The sequence below is a fragment of the Oncorhynchus keta genome, chromosome 1, assembly GCF_023373465.1.
Source record: "Oncorhynchus keta strain PuntledgeMale-10-30-2019 chromosome 1, Oket_V2, whole genome shotgun sequence".
NCBI classification, from domain to species: Eukaryota; Metazoa; Chordata; class Actinopteri; order Salmoniformes; family Salmonidae; genus Oncorhynchus; species Oncorhynchus keta.
In genome coordinates this window covers 46,467,173-46,487,842 of record NC_068421.1, presented here as the reverse complement: position 1 = coordinate 46,487,842, position 20,670 = coordinate 46,467,173, and the positions used below count along the sequence as shown (strand labels likewise).

The 20,670-nt window shown below is 44.3% G+C and overlaps 1 protein-coding gene across 1 annotated transcript in view; it reads right to left on the bottom strand.

Moving 5' to 3' along the window:
• Positions 1–20,670, bottom strand: part of LOC118386570 (serine/threonine-protein kinase SIK2-like) — a 56,627-nt gene that overhangs the window by 20,750 nt on the left and 15,207 nt on the right. The window contains exons 4-6 of the mRNA XM_035774271.2: positions 15,836–15,997; positions 5,209–5,333; positions 4,118–4,241 (exon numbers count right to left, since the gene is read on the bottom strand). Of these exons, the coding sequence (XP_035630164.1) occupies positions 4,118–4,241; positions 5,209–5,333; positions 15,836–15,997 (411 nt within the window). The remainder of the gene's footprint in view (positions 1–4,117; positions 4,242–5,208; positions 5,334–15,835; positions 15,998–20,670) is intronic.

Below are 20,670 nucleotides of genomic sequence, written 5' to 3'. Positions count from 1 at the left end.
ATCAGTCAGGAAGTTAAAGCTTGGTCGCAAATGGGTCTTCCAAATGGACAATGACCCTAAGCATACTTCCAAAGTTGTGGCAAAATGGCAAAAGGACAACAAAGTCAAGGTATTAGAGTGGCCATCACAAAGCCCTGACCTCAATACCATAGAAAATGTGTGGGCAGAACTGAAAATGCGTGTGCGAGCAAGGAGGCCTACAAACCTGACTCAGTTACACCAGCTCTGTCAGGAGGAATGGGCCAAAATTCACCCAACTTACTGTGGGAAGCTTGGGGAAGGCTACCCGAAATGTTTGACCCAAGTTAAACAATTTAAAGGCAATCCTACTCAATTCTAATTGAGTGTATGTAAACTTCTGACCCACTGGGAATGTGATGAAATAAATCATTCGCTCTACTATTATTCTGACATTTCACATTCTTAAAATAAAGTGGTGATCCTAACTGACCTAAGACAGGGAATTTTACAAGAATTAAATGTCAGGTTTTTTGAAAAACTGAGTTTAAATGTATTTGGCGAAGGTGTATGTAAACTTCCGACTTCAACTGTAAGTATTCATTCCCTTTATTCAGTACTTTGTTGAAGCACCTTTGGCAGCGATTACAGCCTCGAGTCTTCTTGGGTATGACGTTACAAGCTCGGCACACCTGTAGTTTTGGAGTTTCTCTCTGCAGATCCTCTCAAGCCCTTTCAGGTTGGATTGGGAGCGTCGCTGCACAGCTATTTTCTGGTCTCTACAAATATGTTAGATTGGGTTTAAGTTTGGGTTCTGGCTGAGCCACTCAAGCAAGGACAGTCTCCAGTCTCCAAGTCCCTGCAGCTTAAAAACATTCCCACAGCATGATGCTGCCACCACGCGTCACCATAGGGATGGTGCCAGGTTTACTCCAGACGTGATGTTTGGCATTCAGACCAAAGAGTTCATCTTGGTTTCTTCAGACCAAAGAAACTCCAAGCTGGCTATCATGTGCCTTTTACTGAGGAGTGGCATCCGTCTGTTCACTCTACAATAATGACCTGATTGGTGGAGTGCTGCAGACATGGTTGTCCTTCTGGAAGGTTCTCCCATCTCCACAGAGGAACTCTGAAGCTCTGTCAGAGTAACCATCTGGTTCTTGGTTACCTCCCCGACCAAGGTCAATCTCCCCCGATTGCTCAGTTTGGCCGGGCAGCCAGCTGTAGGAAGAGTCTTGGTGGTTCCAAACTTCTTCCATTTAAGAGTGATGTAGGCCACTGTGTTCTTGGGGACCTTCAATTCTGCAGAATGTTTTTGGTAGCCTTCCCCAAATTTCCCTCGACACAATCTTGACCCGGAGCTCTACGGACAATTCCTTCGACCTCATGGCTTGGTTTTTTGCTCTGACATGCACTGTCAACTGTGGGACCTTATATAGACAGGTGTGTGCCTTTACAAATCATGTCCAACAAATTGAATTTAGCACAGGTGGACTCCAAATTGTAGAAACATCAAGGATGATCAATGGAAACAGGATGCACCTGAGCTCAATTTTGAGTCTCATAGCAAAGGGTCTGAATACTTGTGTAAATAAGCCATTTGTTTTTTAAAAACCCAGTCTTTACTTTGTCACTATGGGTACAGTGTGTAGATTGAAGAGGAACATTTATTAATGTACTCCATTTTAAAAAAAAGCTGGAACATAAAATGTGGAAAAAGGGAAGGGGTCTGAATACTTTTCGAACACGCTGTATGATGACTGCCCTGTTGCCGAATGAGCACTTCTCTGGCCGAGAAATCCAGCAAGACAGAGGGATGAGAGAGAGAAACTATGCAATCTACATTGACCCTCTTTTCTCTTGAGTACATTTAAAATACATTTTTATTAATTTAACCTTTATTTAACTAGGCAAGTCAGTTAAGAACAAATTCTTATTTACAATGACGGTCTACACCGGCCAACACTGGGTAAATTGTGCACCGCCCTATGGTACTCCCAATCATGGCCAGTTGTGATACAGTTTGGATTCGAACCAGGGTGTCTGTAGTGATGCCTCTTGCAATGAGATGCAGTGCCTTAGATTGCTGCGCCACTCAGGAGCCCAGTGCATCATGGAAATATTCAGGGCCGGACAGTTAACACCTCCTTTCGACAGTTAAAGAAAGCAGGGGGGGGTTCTCAGATTTCTGTTACACCAAATCTCCTGGGGCCGCTTCATTACGGCGGTCAAAGAATGTACGGTCCTGGGATGTACAGTACTAAAGGCAAAATAAAGTAGTGTACTACCAGTACAGCGCTGCCAAATGTTTATATAGAGGCTGTGTACTGTACCGTACAGTGTGTGTATGTGTGCCAGTGTGTGTAGCAGAGACTGAACATGTGGGGAGGAAACGGCACTCTGTTCTTCTCGTATGAAGAGGAAGGTGAGAACAGGACTGGAGCGGGCCGTGGGGCTGCATTCTCAACATGGACTAAATAGTCCACCCCTATAGGGGAGGCTGGCAGAGCCCTGCTTGAACTTCACTGGCTCTTTCCCAGGTTATGTAAACACAATGACTCTGGCTCACTCTGATTAGAGTTAGTCACACCAGGTTGGCGTATAGTGTTAGCTCGAACCTGACATGCTGACTTCTCTAGATTTGGAGCACCACCAAAAGGAGCACTGTTAGGATCTCCTAGGAACAGTGCCCATATTCATAAAGCGTCTCAGAGTAGTAGTGCTGATCTAGGGTCAGTTTAGCCTTTTAGAGCAGAATGGATAAGATGCACAGTATATGGACAGGAGACCTGATCCTAGATCAGCACTCCTACTCAGATGTTTTATGAATGGCTCGCTCTTGTCCCTCTGCAGCAGACGTATGGTGAACAATATGTTTGGAACATTGAATTGCAATAAAATCACAGTATTGAATCGCAATACATATCGTATTGGCACCTAAGTATGATAATGTCGTATCGTGAGGTCCTTGGCAATTCCCTGCCCTAGTAGTAAATGGGTTCCATTTTGGACAGGTGTTTTGGACAGGTATTTATGCCATGCCGGGCAGTTGAGCCTCACTTCAAAAGCAGTCTATGCTTTCCCTGCATGCTAGACCCCTGTGCAGTGGTGAGACACAAGGGGGATTCTGAAGAGCTCCAAGCAGACAGTTAAATGGGTTACACAGTGCATATACTGAACAAAAATATAAAAACGCAACATGTAGAAGTGTTGGTCCCATATTTCATGAGCTGAAATTACCCATACGCACAAAAAGCTTATTTATCTTACATTTTGTGCACAAATTTGTTTTCAATCCCCATCAGTGAGCATTTCTCCTTTGCCAAGATAATCGATCCACCTGACAGGTGTGGCATATCAAGAAGCTGATTAAACAGCATGCTTATTACACAGGTGCACCTTGTGCTGGGGACAGTAAAAGGCCACTCTAAAAGGTGCAGTTTCATCACACAACACAATGCCTCAAGTTGAGGGAACAAGCAATTGGCATGCTGATTGCAGGTATGTCCACCAGAGCTGTTGCCAGAGAATTTAATGTCCATTTCTCTACCATAAGCTGCCTCCAACGTTGTTTTAGAGAATTTGGCAGTACATCCAACCGGCCTTAACGGCTGGCGGCGTGTAACCACGTCAGCACAGAACCTTCACATCCAGCTTCTTCACCTGCGGGATCGTCTGAGACCAGCCACCCGGACAGCTGATGAAACTGGAGTATTACAGTCTATAATAAAGCCCTTTTGTGGGGAAAAACTCATTGATTGGCTGGGCCTGACTCCCCAGTGGGTGGGCCTGGCACACAAGTGCACCCCTGCCCAGTCATGTGAAATCCTTAGATGAGGGTCTACTGAATTTATTATATGAATGTAACTCAGTAAAAAAATTGAAATTGTTGCATGTTGTTTTTACATTTTTTAAATGAACAATATATACCCATTGATTTGAGGAGGTTGTATTTCTACAGCTTTATATCTCAGCCATTTACTAAAACAAGTGGTGGAGTAACCACTTTGTTGTATCTTGGGTTGCCCCTTTAATGTCCTCTGCTGGCATCACAAGTAAACAAACCCCATTCCAACAACCACACACTGTTTTTCCATAGGAGCAGTGGTGTCACTTCTGACTTTTTTGGGGTGTAAAGCACTAGGTTATTGAGTCTCACCTTCTGTCATGAAGTAGGGGATGCGGAAGCGACCCTCCAAGACGCGCTGTCGGAGAACAGGCAGGGTGGGGCCATCGAAGGGCAGGGCGCCACACACCAGCACGTACAGCACCACCCCCATACTCTACATTGAGACAAAAACACACGTGCACACAAGCACAGCCAGACAGACGGACGGACAGACTAGGTCAGGGGCTGCAGTGTGAACAATTACACTCACATAACTAGATCAATCAGGGTAGAAAGGCACCCAGATGTATGCGAGGGCGAGTTCACTATCTCGTAATACAGAGAGGTATTAAAAGAGGTTGGGAAAATCTTGTGATTTCACATCTTCAGGTCACCTTTGAAAAAGAGTAAGTTTGGTTTAGTCTTTTTAACAAGATGTCATTCTCATACACGCAAGGGATAAACATTTAATTTAATTTGACCTTTATTTAACTAGGCAAGTCAGTTAAGAACAAATTCTTATTTTCAATGACAGCCTAGGAACAGTGGGTTAACCGCCTGTTCAGGGGCAGAACGACAGATTTGTACCTTGTCAGCTCAGGGATTTGAACTTGCAACCTTCCGGTTACTAGCCCAACGCTCTAACCACTAGGCTACCCTGCCGCCCCAGCTGACTAGGGTTGATGATTCACAATCAGATACCCGACACAATCACCAAAAGCAGTATATTTTTTTTATCCCACCTTCTCACAGCTGAGCACCGTGACTGCATCCCAAATGGCAATTTATTCCCTAAATAGTGCACTGCTTTTGATAGGGCTCTGGTCAAAAGTAGTGCACTGTGCGGAGTAAGATGCCATTTGGGACAAATAACTTTTCCCCGGCTTTGTCTTTGTTTAATCTGGTTGGCCTCACTATTGCTTCTAAATGTCCATGATTACACTCGATCCAGTGTCAAAGACAATGTACAGTCAGTTCTGGGAAACTCTGTGTGTATCACCGAGGGACTAGTTGGCAGTATGTGACTCATTGCAGAGCAGGTGTGTGAAAACGTCACCCTATTCCTTTGGACAAGAGCCAATAGGGCACTATTGGAAGGAATATGGATGCCAATTAGGATGCAGACAAGAGCATAGTCTTACCCAGATGTCCAGTTGGGGGCCCTCGTACTGTTGTCCCTCAAACACCTCCGGAGCGGCGTAGGGGGGGCTGCCGCACCATGTGGCCAGGGGCTCCCCGGGCTGGAAGAAGTTCCCAAAGCCAAAATCTAACAAAAAGGGGAGAATGACACAGTTAACTTATTACGCACCTTCACCTTGACCCAAACAAACATACACTGGGTTGAGTTCTTCTGCCCATAGATGGTATGGATGGTTCTGCCTGGGCACATTTAGCTGGCTGACTGACTAAGTGAGTGAGTGATGTGTGGTAAGTGGTGAGGGAAGGATGGAAGGGAACGGATCGTAACAGATGGAGCGCGTCAGTACTCAGAACCCTGAGTACTGAGCGAGAGCACGCGAGAGAGAGCAGACGGGTCAAAGGATCAGAAGGTGACTGACTCACAGGAAGTCAAGACAGATTGACTACCTGTAGCCTGTGGCATAGGGCTTTAAACACTAGCTCCAGATTAGAAAATGTGACTGTGTGTGCGCAAAGAGTGGGGGTGGTTGCTAAAGAGGCAGAAAAATATTCCTTGCACAGCAGCACCTGTACATGCTAATCATTTTCCAACATTAAAACAGCAATTTTAGGCACCCTAGGATTCTGTTCCAGCAGACAGAAGAAATTGAGATGTTCCAAGCAGGAACAAGGATTTAACTGTTTTTGTCCGGCAAAGAACACTATATAGACCTATCGCTTTTTCATCAAGGATTAAAATGGCTTTAACTTGTTTAAATAGGAAGGTGAGATGCATTGTGTTCAGACAGTATTCATATGCCTTGACATATTCCAAATTGAGTTGTTAGACCGAATTCAAAACGGATTCAATTTATTTGCTTTCTCACCCATGTACACACAATACCCCATAATGACAAAGTGAAAATATATTTTCTGCACATTTATTGAAAATACATATCATACAGTACCATTCAAAAATGTGGACACCTACAGGGTTTGTCTATTTTTTATTTTATTACTATTTTCTACATTGTAGAATAATAGTGTAGACATCAAAACTATGAAAGAACACATATGGAATCATGTAGTACCCACCCCCCAAAAAAGTTACATAAAAATATATTTGATATTCTTCAAAGTATCAACCCTTTGCCTTGATGACGTCTTGGCATTCTCTCAACCAGCTTCATGAGATAATTGAAATGCATTCCAGGTGACTAACAGGCGTGCCTTGTTAAAAGTTAATTTCTTGAATTTCTTGAATTTCTTAAATGCGTTTGAGCCAATCAGTTGTGTTGTGACATGGTAGGGGGGTATACAGAAGATAGCCCTATTTGGTAAAAGACCAAGTCCATATTATGACAAGAATAGCTCAAATAAGCAAAGAGAGACAGCAGTGCATCATTACTTTAAAGACATGAAGGTCAGTCAATACGTGAAATGTCAAGAACTTGGAAAGTTCCTTCAAGTGCATTCAAAAAACCAAGCGCAATGATGAAACTGGCTCTCATGAGGACCGCCACAGGAAAGGAAGACCCTGTTAACTCTGCTGCAGAGGATAAGTTCATTAGAGTTACCAGCCTCAGAAATTGCAGCCCAAATAAATGCTTCAAATTTCAAGTAACAGACACATCAAAATCAACTGTTCAGAGGAGACTGCGTGAATCAGGCCTTCATGGTTGAATTGCTGCAAAGAAACCCCTACTAAAAAACACCAATAAGAAGGAGAGACTTGCTTCAGTGAAGAAACACCAGCAATGGACATTAAACCAGTCTTGCCATCGATTTTCAAGCAAAAGTTTTTTTTTACCCAACTACCAATAGGTGCACTTCTTGGAAAACCTCCCTGGACTTTGTGGTGGAGGTTTTAAATTCACTGATTGAATGAGGGAATTACAGATAATTGTATGTGTGGGGTACGGAGAGGATGTAGTCAAAAATTAGAGTGAGTCAATGCAACTTGTGTCTTGTTAGGCACATTTTTACTTGCAATAACAAAGGGGTTGAAGACTCAATGTATTTCAGCTTTTCATTTTTTATTAATTTGTAAACATTTATTCTAAACATAATTCCACTTTGACATTATAGGGTATTGTGTGCATGCCAGTGACACTAAATCTAATTTTAAATTCAGTCTAACATAACATTACTTTTTGAAGGCACTGTGTGTGTATATATATATATATATATAGTAGGCTAACTTTTGTAAAAAATAAATACTAATATATATATATAGTATTTATTTTTTACAAAAGTTAGCCTACTAATTGACTAAAGTGTTAGTGTATATGAAATAACAGGAGAAAGGCCGGAACTGTGGAAAAAGCAGTCTTGTCTTTGGAATGTGACCATCTACTATCCCTGGAAGCAAATTATCTATAGTTTGTATCTCTGCTTCCATCTAACAAACCATGAGTATTAGGAGAAGTGCAACATAAGGACAGACTACAAAGTATCACACAAATGCACCACAAATCAAAAATAACAAATGAGAATAACAATACAGGTAGGTAGCAATACTAATAAATGACTATGTAACAGTATAGTAGTCAAGTCTAGTGGCTGTTTGGAAAACTGTTCCTTTCTAGGGAACTGTGTCCCAAATGGCACCATATTCACTATAGTGCACTACTTTTGACCAGGGCCTCTGGTATAGAGAGTAGGGTGTTATTTAGGACGCAGAGTAGAACAACCTGCAGGTTTTTTTAGCCAATGTGATATGTAATGCACATATTTGTGTGTTGAGGCCATTGGTCGGCTAGCTGGGCCTTCATGAGGTCATCTCCCAGGAGACTGACATGAGCTCATAGAGTGACTGTGTGTTCTGATTGTTCCAAGGGAGAGAGAGAGAGAGAGAGAGAGAAAGAGCGCGCGAGTCAGTGAGCTCCAAACTTACACTTGATCTAAATCATAACTCTGAAAGAAAAAAAGCTCTGCCTTTCATTAAAATTAAACTTCCAACTGCGTGTGGCCAAATCTTTTACCAGTATGAAGCTGCTAGCTTTTTCTCTTACGTAAATCACTACCTCCTCCCCACCCCTCTCTGTTCCCGCTCCCTTTCTGTCTCACTCCCTCACGTGTCTGTTCCTTATGTTTAAGATTCCCATTAGAATAAACTTCAGTGTCGTTGCCCTCGAGTGTGAGAACGGAGAGATCGTTATCTGTGGAGCCCGACAGTGTTAAAGGGACCCTGTTGTAACAACTAACTTTATCAAATGAATAAAACGTATTTTGTATTCTCAGCTATTTATTTATTTATCATCCCCGTTATATAAAGCCGAGGGAAGAAGATGCGTTGCGAAATAAACAAATAATAATACGCTGCCTTACGTAATGGGGGCAGGTCGTGTTGGACTGTGTGGCACAAAGCAGTGTTCAGTAGCTCAGCAAATTGATTTAGCCTCTTCAGTGCTCTGGCCAAATGCGCTCACCCCCCCTCCCATGAGAGGCCAATGTCCAAGATCAACCCGTATAAAGCTGCAGCAGTGTCCTGGACTGCAACACAAATGGCACCCTATTCCCTTTTTAGTGCACTACTGTTGACCAGGGCCCATTAGGAAGCCCATAGGCAGGACTCCAGACTAACATTTGATTAACTCGAACAGGAAGTACCAGTGACGTGCTCAATACGGAAGTTTTCCGATGAAACGGATGCTAAGCTACAGTACTGTTTAGTACAGACTGGAATATGTTCCAAGATTCATCAGACAACATTTAAGGACGCTTATAAGAAATACCGCTACAACCCCTGACAATCCATCAAACAGTCAAAATTTCAATACAGGACTAAGATTGAATCCTACTATGCCGGCATTGACGCTCGTTGGATGTGGCAGGGCTTGCAAACCATCAGAGTACAAAGGGAAACTCAACCTGCGAGCTGTTCAGTGATGTGAGCATACCAGACAAGCAAAATTCGTTCCATGCTCGCTTTGAGGCAACCAACACTGAACGATGCATGAGAGCATCAGCTGTTCCGGACAATTGTGATCTCGCTCTCCGTAGCAGATGTGAGTAAGCCCTTAAAAAACAGGTTAAAATTCACATGGCCACATAGCCAGATGGATTACCAGGATGCATACTCAGAGCATTGCTCTGACCAGCTTGCAAGTGTCTTGAATGACATTTTCAATCTCTCCCTGACCCCGTCGGTTATACCTACATGTTGCAAACAAACCACCATAGTCCCTGTGCACAAGAACGTCAAGGTAGCCTGGCTAAATGACTATCACCCCACCCCGTAGCACTCACATCTGTATCCATGAAATGCTTTGAAAAGGCTGGTCATGGCTCACATCAATACCACCATCCCAGACACCCTGGGCCCACTTCAATTCGCATACCGTCCCAACAGATCCATAGATGACGCACTCTATATTGCACTCCACACTGCCCTCTCCCACCTAGACAAGAGGAACACCTACGTAAGTATGCTGTTTATTGACTATAGCTTAGCGTTCAACACCATAGTAACCTCCAAGCTCAGGACCCTGGGACTGAACACCTTTTGCAACTGGATCCTGGACTTCCTGACAGGCCGTCCCCAGGTGGTGAGGGTAGGCAAGAACACATCAGTCACGCTGACCCTCAACACGGGCCACTCATTTGACATTTTAGTGCATTCATCTTAAGATAGCTAGGTGGGAACACCACATATCACAGGCATAGTAAGTACAATTTTCCTCAAAGTAGTGAGGGCGATTATTGAAGATATTCTTTGAAGAGGTAGGGTTTCAGGTGCTTGGACTGGGCTGAGCGGGAACACCAAGAGACCAGAGGTGACAGAACAGAGTGCTCAGGTGTAGGGTTTGAGCATTGCCTGAAGGTAGGGAGGGGCAATTCCTCTTGCTGCTCCATAGGCAAGCACCATGGTCTTGTAGTGGATGCGAGCTTTGACTGGAAGCTAGTGGAGGGTGCATAGGAGCGGGGTGGCATGGGAGAACTTGGGAAAGTTGAAAACCAGGCGGGCTGCAGCATTCCGGAAAAATTGCAGAGGTTTGATGGCACAAGCGGAGAGCCCAGACAACAGTGAGTTGCAGTAGTCCAGATGGGCGAGGACAAGTGCCTGGATTAGGACCGGCGCCTCTTTCTGTGTGAGGTACGGTCATACTCCACGGATGTTGTAGAGAATTAACCTGTAGGAGCGAGTCACTGCTTTAATGTTTGCAGAAAACGACAGCTGCGTAGCCGCGCACGACTCCAACACCATCATTAAGTTAGCTGATGACACGACAGTGGTCAGTAACCTGGCAGTGTGGTGCCAGGACAACAACCTCTCCCTCAACTTTAGCAAGACAAAAGAGCTGATTGCAGACTACAGGAAATGGCGGGTCCAACACGCTCTCATCCACATTAACGGGGCTGTAGTGGAAATGGGTTGAGAGCGTCAAGTTCCTCGGTGTCCACATCACTAAGGAATTATCATGGTCCACATACACACACTAACACAGTCGTGAAGAAGGCACGACAACGCCTCTTCCGCCTCAGGAGGCTGAAAATATCCTCAAAAATGTTCTACAGCTGCACCATTGAGAGCATCTTGACTGGCTGCGTCACCTCTTGCTATGGCAACTGCTTGGCATCCGACCACAAGGCACTACACAAGAGGGAAGTGAGTAAGGCCCTGTATGTCACTGGGGCCGAGCTCCCTGCCATCCAGGACCTCTAACAGGCCGTGTCAGACTCCAGCCACCAATTATCAAAGACAGCACTGTAAGCAGTACTGATGCACAAAGTCTGGAACCAACAGGACCTTGAACAGCTTCTACCCCAATGCCAAGAGACTACTAAATAGTTAGTTAAATAGTTAACGCTACCCAGACTATGTGCATTGACCCTTTTTGCACTAACTCTTGACTCATCACGTACGCTGCTGCTATATTTATCCTGTTGCCTTGTCACTGTACCCCTACCGATATGTACATATCTAACTCAATTACCTCGTACCCCTGCACATCCACTCTGTACTAGTGCCCAGTGTATATAGCTAAGTTACCGTTACACAAGGAGTATTTATTCCTCGTGTTATTGTTGGGAAGGGCCCGTAAGTAAACATTTCACTGTTAGTCTACACATGTTGTTTACAAACCATGTGACAAATATACTTTCATTTTAAATGACAACAGGATAGCTGTGTTTTCCCCACAATAGGATTTTAAAATGCTATACATTTGTCCAGGAAAGCAGAGCGAGTGGCTCGCTCAACACAGCAACAGCAGTTCCCAGCTAAACAGGTACAGGGGCAGGCAGACACTTTAATTACAGGAATGATGAGGATAAATGTACTTTACTGCTTGACCAAATCATGGGCTTTAGCCTCCTAAAGAAAATAGGGTGTTTTGAGTGAGGTGAACATGTAGAATGTGCTGCTCGCACTGATGCTACCAATTTAAAGAAATTCACTCGCACAGCCATGTAAAAGGGACGCAAAGTGCGACTAAATGGTTGAAAGTAGTGCACTATATGGGGAATAGGGTGCTACTTAAGACCCACTCTCTCTCTCTCTCTGCCACTCGTGTGACGTCAGTATTTCCGTTAGGAAAATGTGGCGCTGGACAACGTGACTGGGGAGATTTGAATTTGACGGCCATTTGAAACATATTAACCATGAGATTGTCTACCCACAGTGCTCAAAATTACAAAAATCACATTTAGATTATGGTAATGCATCTTAACAAAACATGGAACTAACTCAGCCAATAAAACCTCATTTTCAAACAGTTGCCAAAAAGCAATTAGCGGGAAAACACACTCTAGAAACAGCACACTTGACAGCAGTTCCATATGTGACAGATACAAAAATCTCTGTTAGAAACTTAGAAAGAAGGGGGGGGGGTGTCTAAAGACTCAACAACTAGAATGGGTTGCTAATATAACTAGGATTGTGCCTTAAGTTTCTGGACAACGAAAGAAGGTTGACATGAAAACCAATAAGACATGAGAGAAATGGCATAGCGGGTCCAATAGGGAAGTAAGTTGAACTAAATTTGCCAAAATTATATAAATTACTCCCGTTTATACAGGAAGAAATAAAATCCTTCAAAATACTTCATCAGAGAGCATGACTTAGCCACAGAGGACTCAAGGACCACTAGCTTCTTAAAAAAATATATATAAAAAAATAGCTGTGGATTGTTTCAAAATCATAAGCTCATAGGCGTATGCCTATTTGGGCTTATGCCTATTTGGGCAGTGCGCATGGCAATAGGCCTAGCTGATTATTGAGTTGCAGTTGTCAGTGAAAAGTAAAATGTGTGAAGTAGTGGAGGCTCCTCAGAGGAGAATCATCCTCCACAGTGAATCTCTCTCATTCAAATAAAAAATAGTGAAACATTAAAAAAAAAGTTATTATTTTGGATAAAACTACACAAAATATATTCACATCACCAAACAATTGATTAAAACAGTGTTTTGCCTGTGTGCAATCTAATTATGTGACTTCTGAAGGTAATTGGTTGCATCAGAGCTTATTTAGGGGCTTCAAAGCAAAGGGGGTGAATACATATGCACGCAACACTTCAGTTTTTTTTTTAAACATTTCACTTCACCAATATTTCGTATGTCCATCACATGAAATCCAAATAAAAATCTATTTAAATTACAGGTTGTAATAGGAAAAACACCTAGGGGGATGAATACTTTGGCAAGGCACTGTAAGCATGATCGTCAAATGTATTTACATTGACTTGTATCTCCATCAATGAATAAACAGCATCCTTTTGCAATGGGATTTTTTTCCCCTCTCGGTCATTTTAGCGTGCAACAGATTTATTTACAGTTTTTTTATTTTTGGGGGGTGGACAAAAGCCAGCAACTTTTGGCTAACGGAAACCCTGTGTGACGTGTACCACAGACTGCACAACACACACTTAACAACAGCAGTGCAGCATTGCCATTGACTTGTCTAGCTAAAAACAAGGTTTCATAACCATCACCTAAAATTAAAAGTAATCCAATCCCATGCAAGTCTGGATTCTATTCTGGTAATACTGTGAATCTGAGTTTACTGGATGAAAGTAATCTGAAATTTGTTTTTCCCCCTTTTTTTATACCTCACCTGAAAAACTGTCTAGCTCTGACAATACAATGCATCAAGGTCAGCGTGATGCTTGCCACAAGGTCAAAATGTGAAATGTTAAAAGAAGTGAAGGCACACGGTATACGTACGTCTAGATTTAGCCTAGTCTTTAGGCTACATTTGAACCTAGAGACAAAAGAAGCGGTCAATCATATACCTTTATGCCCATATCTAAGACGGGGGATCTAAAGGTGTGTAATTACCCCGAGACAAAGGGAGTTGTAGATAATTATATCTCGGCTAGTCTATGTCGGTGAGGGCCCTGGCAAGGCACATTAAGGCAGAGTAAAGAAGGAGCTTATCAGAGGAGCTGACCCACTTTGCGGGCTGCATACTGAGCATCGTGGCTGGCTGACGTCAATGCTCCCAACAGCCCAGGGGCTCGCTATGTGGGGAGGGTGGGCTGCGCAACGCCGCGCCCAGCACCAGTCACTCTGTCTGTGTCCCAAATGGATCCCAACAGTGGCTGTTCCTTTATAAATGAGGGACAATGCAATGTGTCAACTTGAACAAGGACACAAGTGCATAGAGAGCTCAGCTTACTATGGTGATTTATACAGCTGGTGGACAGTGTGTGTGGTTGAGTATCACCCTGTCTGAGGTACAGAGGCATGGGAGGTGAATGAGAGGGTGGCTTAATGATTATATCACACCTGCACCTTGAACATGTGATTCTGTGTAATGGGTCGCCTTTCAGCTTGGTCCATGAACAATAAAACAAGACAGTGTAATAGTATGGGTGAAGGGGGGAGAGGGGGTGTCAAGCAGTGTACCACTGATCAAATGTTGTTTGCTGCAGCAGCAGACCCAATCACTGGTCACATTTGATGAGTGTTTTCAAAGCAGTTAATTTGATGCCAGCCTCAACCCCAAGTGTGATTAAGAGGCTTCCTGATTAGTGCATGATCTCACACACACACACACACACACACACACACACACACACACACACACACACACACACCAGCTCTGAAGTAGAAACATAAAAGCAACACCCCCTGCTGCCTGGCACTTGGGTGACCTTTCCCAGACTGACCATCAACCACGACAGCACTATGGAGCGTCTGAGACTGACCGCCCGGGAAGTTCTGGGTATACAAAAGGAGACCTTTAAAAAAGGGAGACTAGTGTGGCAGTGCATCCTCTTCTTTGAGGATAAAACATGAACCACACAATGTCCTTCGGTGAGGTAAAACAAGGGGTGAGATATCACTGGGGGAACATTTATCTGTTCCTCTGTGCAGTGAGTCTCTTTAGTCCAGAGAGACTAGAACAAAATGACAAAAAACATTGTCCTCATCTAAGACAAGCAAAGCACAGGATGTCCCAATGTCCTTGTGTGCCTGCCTGATGTATTTGTAATCCTAGGCTAATGTTTTCACTGGTCCATTTCCCCCCAAAAGTGTACCTTTCCCAACAATTGGATCGGAGTCATTGTGGTGGCGATATTGCCTTTGGTAATAACAACCACCACCTGCCACCACAACTGATCATCTTCTCTTACATCCACAGAGAGACAAACTGGGTCGTGTTCATTAGATATCAAACGGAACAAAACAGACTAAAACCAAGGAGGGACTACAGGGACTCATTTTAATTTTTAGTTGAAAAACATTTGGAAACGTTTTCCTTTGCGTGCCCTAATGAACACGGGAAGACGGGCTTCTTAAGTCTCCCTCTCTGTCAGTCACAGTCCGGACTAGCCTAGATCTCACACCACTGGAGCAGGAACGCAAGGACTCTGTGGGCATGCACACAGCACGTCACCGTGTTTGACAAACATCTCAGAACAGTCCTTCACACCCAGCCCTCTCGCAGATGCTCGATGACATTTTCACCAGCCCGCTCAAAATGCCATCTTCCTGATAATGCAACAACAGCCCGAGGCTCTGTGCAGTACGGTCTAGCTTTCAGCTCCTGCTTCCCTGATCTAGCTAGGGGGCTTTAGTCACCTCAACACAGTGCAAATGGCCTGCTCTGGTCGTTAGACATTTCAGAACTGAACCGTCGCTGAGGTCATTGCTCCTGGCCATGTAATCCAACAGCAATGTTCTGATCAAAACAAGTTGTGAAGTTGTTCGCACTATATATAAAAGACTTGGTTCACAATTTCTAGGCCTGTCGATTTACAGGATCTTCACAACTGTGAACATGAAACTCTCTACACAAGGTATTTTCATACAGTCCATCCCACTGGTCTTTCCAAATCAAATTGTATTTCTCACATACACATGGTTAGCAGATGTTAATGCGAGTGTAGCGAAATGCTTGTGCTTCTAGTTCCGACAATGCAGTAATAACCAACAAGTAATCTAACAATTTAGATTAGTCTTAAGTTCCCCTGAAACACTAAGAGTAGGGTTGCAAAATTCAGCTCACTTTCCAAAAATTGCCAGGACTCCAACCAGGATTTCTAGAAAACAGGGGGAATTTTGGAACCCTAGCGATGAGAAAGTACAGGAGTTTTTCTTGACCATGTGACTTGACCAGAAAAATGTCTGGTCTCTCATGACAGGTTATGGAGTCAAGGAAAAAACACAAAAATGTCTGGCTTCACTGCACTGACCACCTACCTGCTATCTTGATGTTCATGTGTCCGTCCAGCAGCAGGTTCTCAGCCTTCAGGTCTCGGTGGACTATGTTACGATTGTGGCAGAACTCCACCGCTGATAGGATCTGCCAGAACTTGCGCCGCGCTTCTAGCTCACTCAGTCGCCCGTGTTTGGCCAGGTAGTCTAGAGAGGGGAGAGGGTTAGAGTCATATACATTCATCAGCTGGCATACATTCAAATCAAGGGTGGCTAGGATGCGTAGCCCTCAAACATGTACTGTAGGCCTGTGTGTGCTCCATGTTGTCACGGTTGACAACTCCATTGTGTCCTCCTCCCAGAGCGCTAAGAACCTTGGCGTGATCCTGGACAACACCCGGTCGTTCTCAACTAACATCAAGGCGGTGGCCCGTTCCTGTAGGTTCATGCTCTACAACATCAGCAGAGTACGACCCTGCCTCACACAGGAAGCGGCGCAGGTCCTAATCCAGGCACTTGTCATCTCCCGTCTGGATTACTGCAACTCGCTGTTGGCTGGGCTCCCTGCCTGTGCCATTAAACCCCTACAACTCATCCAGAACGCCGCAGCCCGTCTGGTGTTCAACCTTCCCAAGTTCTCTCACGTCACCCCGCTCCTCCGCTCTCTCCACTGGCTTCCAGTTGAAGCTCGCATCCGCTACAAGACCATGGTGCTTGCCTACGGAGCTGTGAGGGGAACGGCACCTCAGTACCTCCAGGCTCTGATCAGGCCCTACACCCAAACAAGGGCACTGCGTTCATCCACCTCTGGCCTGCTCGCCTCCCTACCACTGAGGAAGTACAGTTCCCGCTCAGCCCAGTCAAAACTGTTCGCTGCTCTGGCCCCCAATGGTGGAACAAACTCCCTCACGACGCCAGGACAGCAGAGTCAATCACCACCTTCCGGAGACACCTGAAACCCCACCTCTTTAAGGAATACCTAGGATAGGATAAAGTAATCCTTCTCACCCCCCCCCTCCCCTTAAAAGATTTAGATGCACTATTGTAAAGTGGCTGTTCCACTGGATGTCATAAGGTGAATGCACCAATTTGTAAGTCGCTCTGGATAAGAGCGTCTGCTAAATGACTTAAATGTTAAATGTAAATGTAATGTCTTCTTCCTAGCTAAGGCTTGCTAGACTACACATTACACCAAATCCATTCGTGTGCCTAACAGAATCCACACTCTGCTCATACCTGAACAGTAATGGTCTAGTACTATTCCATTTGGGTTTGGTTTGCCATGGTTGTAGAGTACAATCACATAGTGGCATGGAACACCTCAGCTCTCTCAACTATTCTTACAGTAACCACCCCTCCTCCGGCCAGCCTACAAAGGAAAGGACAGTGATGAGTCACAATAAGGAGCCTGGCCTGTGATTCTGTGGTCGGGTCGAGGCAGCAGAGTAAACACCCCCCCCCCACCCACCCCACGGACGTAATCATGTGGTCAGTCACCACACCCAGGAGTGCTGGGTCAGGCCCTCAGACCTCAGCCAGCCAAGCCCGCAGACCCTACAGGCCCAACTACCGCATACAGTGCTCGACTAACACATTCTAGCCCAGCCTGGCTAGCTCCGCTCAGTTTACAGCTGGAGAGCTGAGGTGAGCTGGCAGGGCTGGGCAGTGACAAACACATTATAGCCTAAGCTTACTGTAATACACAGAAAACATTGAAAATGTCCTCATCAGCTAACTCAAGGAGGGGATAGAAGGAGGGTTACTCAGAACTGCCCTGCTGTTTGTGCATTAGCACATAAGAGGGGGAGGGAGTGAGAAAGAGCCAAGATGACCTAACTCCAATGTCCCTGGGTGCTGCAATGTCGTGCAAAGAGCTGCATGACGCTCTTCTGTTCTGACCCCTACGCTGCCTCTCTAAGGGACAAACGGGTGGAAACAAATTTGGGCCACGGACCATTTTCCTGAGACAAATGCAAACACTTGGAATCTATTTTGGGGCTCCAGAGTGATGCAGCGGTCTAAGGCACTGCATCTAAGTGCTAGAGGCGTCACTAGAGACCTTGGTTCGATCCCGGGCTGTATCACAACCGGCCGTGATTGGGAGTCGCATAAGGCGTAGGCCGTCATTGTAAATAAGAATTTGTTCTTAACAGACTTGCCTAGTTATTAAATAGAAAGTTACATTTAAAAAATGTTTAAATGTTGGGGGCTTGGCTTATCTTGTTTGAATAGTGTACATGTTAAAGAAACCTCCCCATCCATCTCCAAAGATCATGGACCCATCATGTCTCGATTCTGTTGATATTTCTTGAATTAGTATTCAGCGATGCTGACAAGTCCAAAAATTCTCCAACAGCAAACACTTCGCCCAAACTCTCACAATATCGCTGGGACCAAAAGGCTCCTTAACAGCTTTTACCCCAAAGCCACAAGACTGCTGAACAGTTACTCAAATGGCTACCCAGACTATTTGCATTGACCCTGTTTAAAAAAAAAAAGTTTAAAATTCTACAACAACTTGCTTGATATACATTCACTGGACTCTAACTACACACACACTTCTGCTACTACTTTGTTTATTATCTATGCATAGTCACTTTACCCCTAGCTCCAGTGCATTTGGAAAGTATTCAGACCCCTTAACTTCTCCACATTTTGTTACAGCTTTATTCTAAAATGGATTAAATAAATCATCTCAATCCAAACACACACACCATAATGACAAAGCAAAAAACAGGTTTTTAGAAAGTTCTAAAAAAACAGAAAAAAATTATTTACATAAGAATTCAGACAGACTAAAAATGGAGCGCAGGTGCATCCGGTTTCCATTGATCATCCTTGAGATATTTCTACAACTTCATTGGAGTTCACCTTTGGTCAATTAAATTGATTGGACATGATTTGGAAAGGCACACACCTGTCTATATAAAGATCCCACAGTTGACAGTGCATGTCAGAGCAAAAACCAAGCCATGAGGTCAAAGGAATTGTAAGTAGAGCTCCAAGGCAGGATTGTGTCAAGGCACAGATCTGGGGAAGGGTACCAAAAAAATGGCTGCAGCTTTGAAGGTCCCCAAGAACACAGAAGTTTGGAAACACCAAGACTCTTCCTAGAGCTGGCTGCCTGGCCAAACTGAGAAGGGCCTTGGTCATAAAGGCCTGACAGAGCTCTAGAGTTCCCCTGTGGAGAACCTTCCAGAAGGACAACCATCTCTGCTGCACTCCACCAAATCATGCCTTTATGGTAGAGTCCCTCCTCAGTAAAAGTCCCATGACAGCCCACTTGGGAGTTTGCCAAGAGGCACCTAAAAATGACTGACCATGAGAAACAAGATTCTCTGGTCTAATGAAACCAAGATTGAGCTCTTCGGCTGAATGCCAAGCCTCACGTCTGGAGGAAACCTAGTACCATGTCTACGGTGAAGCATGGTGGCAGCATCATGCTGTGGGGATGTTTTTCAGCAGCAGGGACTGGGAGAATAGTCAGAATCGAGGGAAAGATGAACGGAGCAAAGTACGGAGAGATCCTTGATGAAAACCTGCTCCAGAGTGCCCAGGACCTCAGACTGGGGCGAAGGTTCACCTTCCAACAGGACAACAACTCTAAGCACACAGCCAAGACAACTCAGGAGTGGCTTCGGGCCAAATATCTGAATGTCCTTGAGTGGCCCAACCAGAGCCTGGACTTGAACCCAATCAAACATCTCTGGAGAGACCTGAAAATAGCTGTGCAGCAACGCTCCCCATCCAACCTGACAGAGAGGATCTGCAGAGAAGAATGGGAGAAACTCCCCAAATACAGGTGTGCCAAGCTTGTAGCGTCATACCAAAGACTCAAGGCTGTAATCGGTGCTTCAATAAAGTACTGAGTCAAGGGTCTGAATACTTATGTAAATGTGATCAGTTTAATTTGAAAGACATTTGCAAACATGTCTAAAAACCTGTTTTTGCTATGTCAATATGAGATATTGTGTATAGATTGATGAGAAAAATAACATATGAATTCATTTTAGAATAAGGCTGTAACATAATAAAATGTGGAAAAAGTCCAGGGGTCTGACTACTTTCCAAATATACATAATTACCTCAATGACCTTGACTAAGCATAAGCATTAAGCATTGCCCATTGAGCATTGCCCAGTAAGCATTGCCCAGTAAGCATTGCCCATTGAGCATTGCCCATTGAGCATTGCCCATTGAGCATTGCCCATTGAGCATTGCCCATTGAGCATTGCCCATTGACCCAGTACCTCTTGTGTATAGCCTCATTGTTTCTATTTTATTGTGATACCATTTTTCCTTTAACATTTATTTGACCAGTTAACATTCATAGCAATGACCTGGGGAATAGTTACAGGAGAGAGAGGGGGGGGGGGGTGAATGAGCCAACTGGAAGCTGGGGATGACTAGGCGGCCATGATGGTATGAGTGTATTTAGCTAATTATTCTAACGTCAAATTTGAATTGTAACCATCCGCAAATTCCAAATCAAATAAAACTCGTTACGACTTCCTCCCGTCAATTACAACCATGAACAGATATAATGGGAGAGAGAATTAATCACTCATCAACAGCCTCTGGGGAACTCGTGTCATGATGGCATCTTCACACCTGCAACCAGCAGGCAGCCATGTTTGCAGCTCTGTATTTCACACCCTCACATAGCATGGAGGGAGAAAGACAGAGCGGAATGGGAACTCATTTCCCTCTACAGTACAAGGGCAAAATTACGTTAAAGACATTTCAACGATACAAAACATTTCAGGAGACAAACCAGAGTTCGAGTTTTAAAGAGTCTGAGTCATCTCAACAGCACCAACCACCCTGTGCTCACACGAGAGGGTGAAAAAAAAAAAAAATGGAGCAACTGCAAAGTTAGG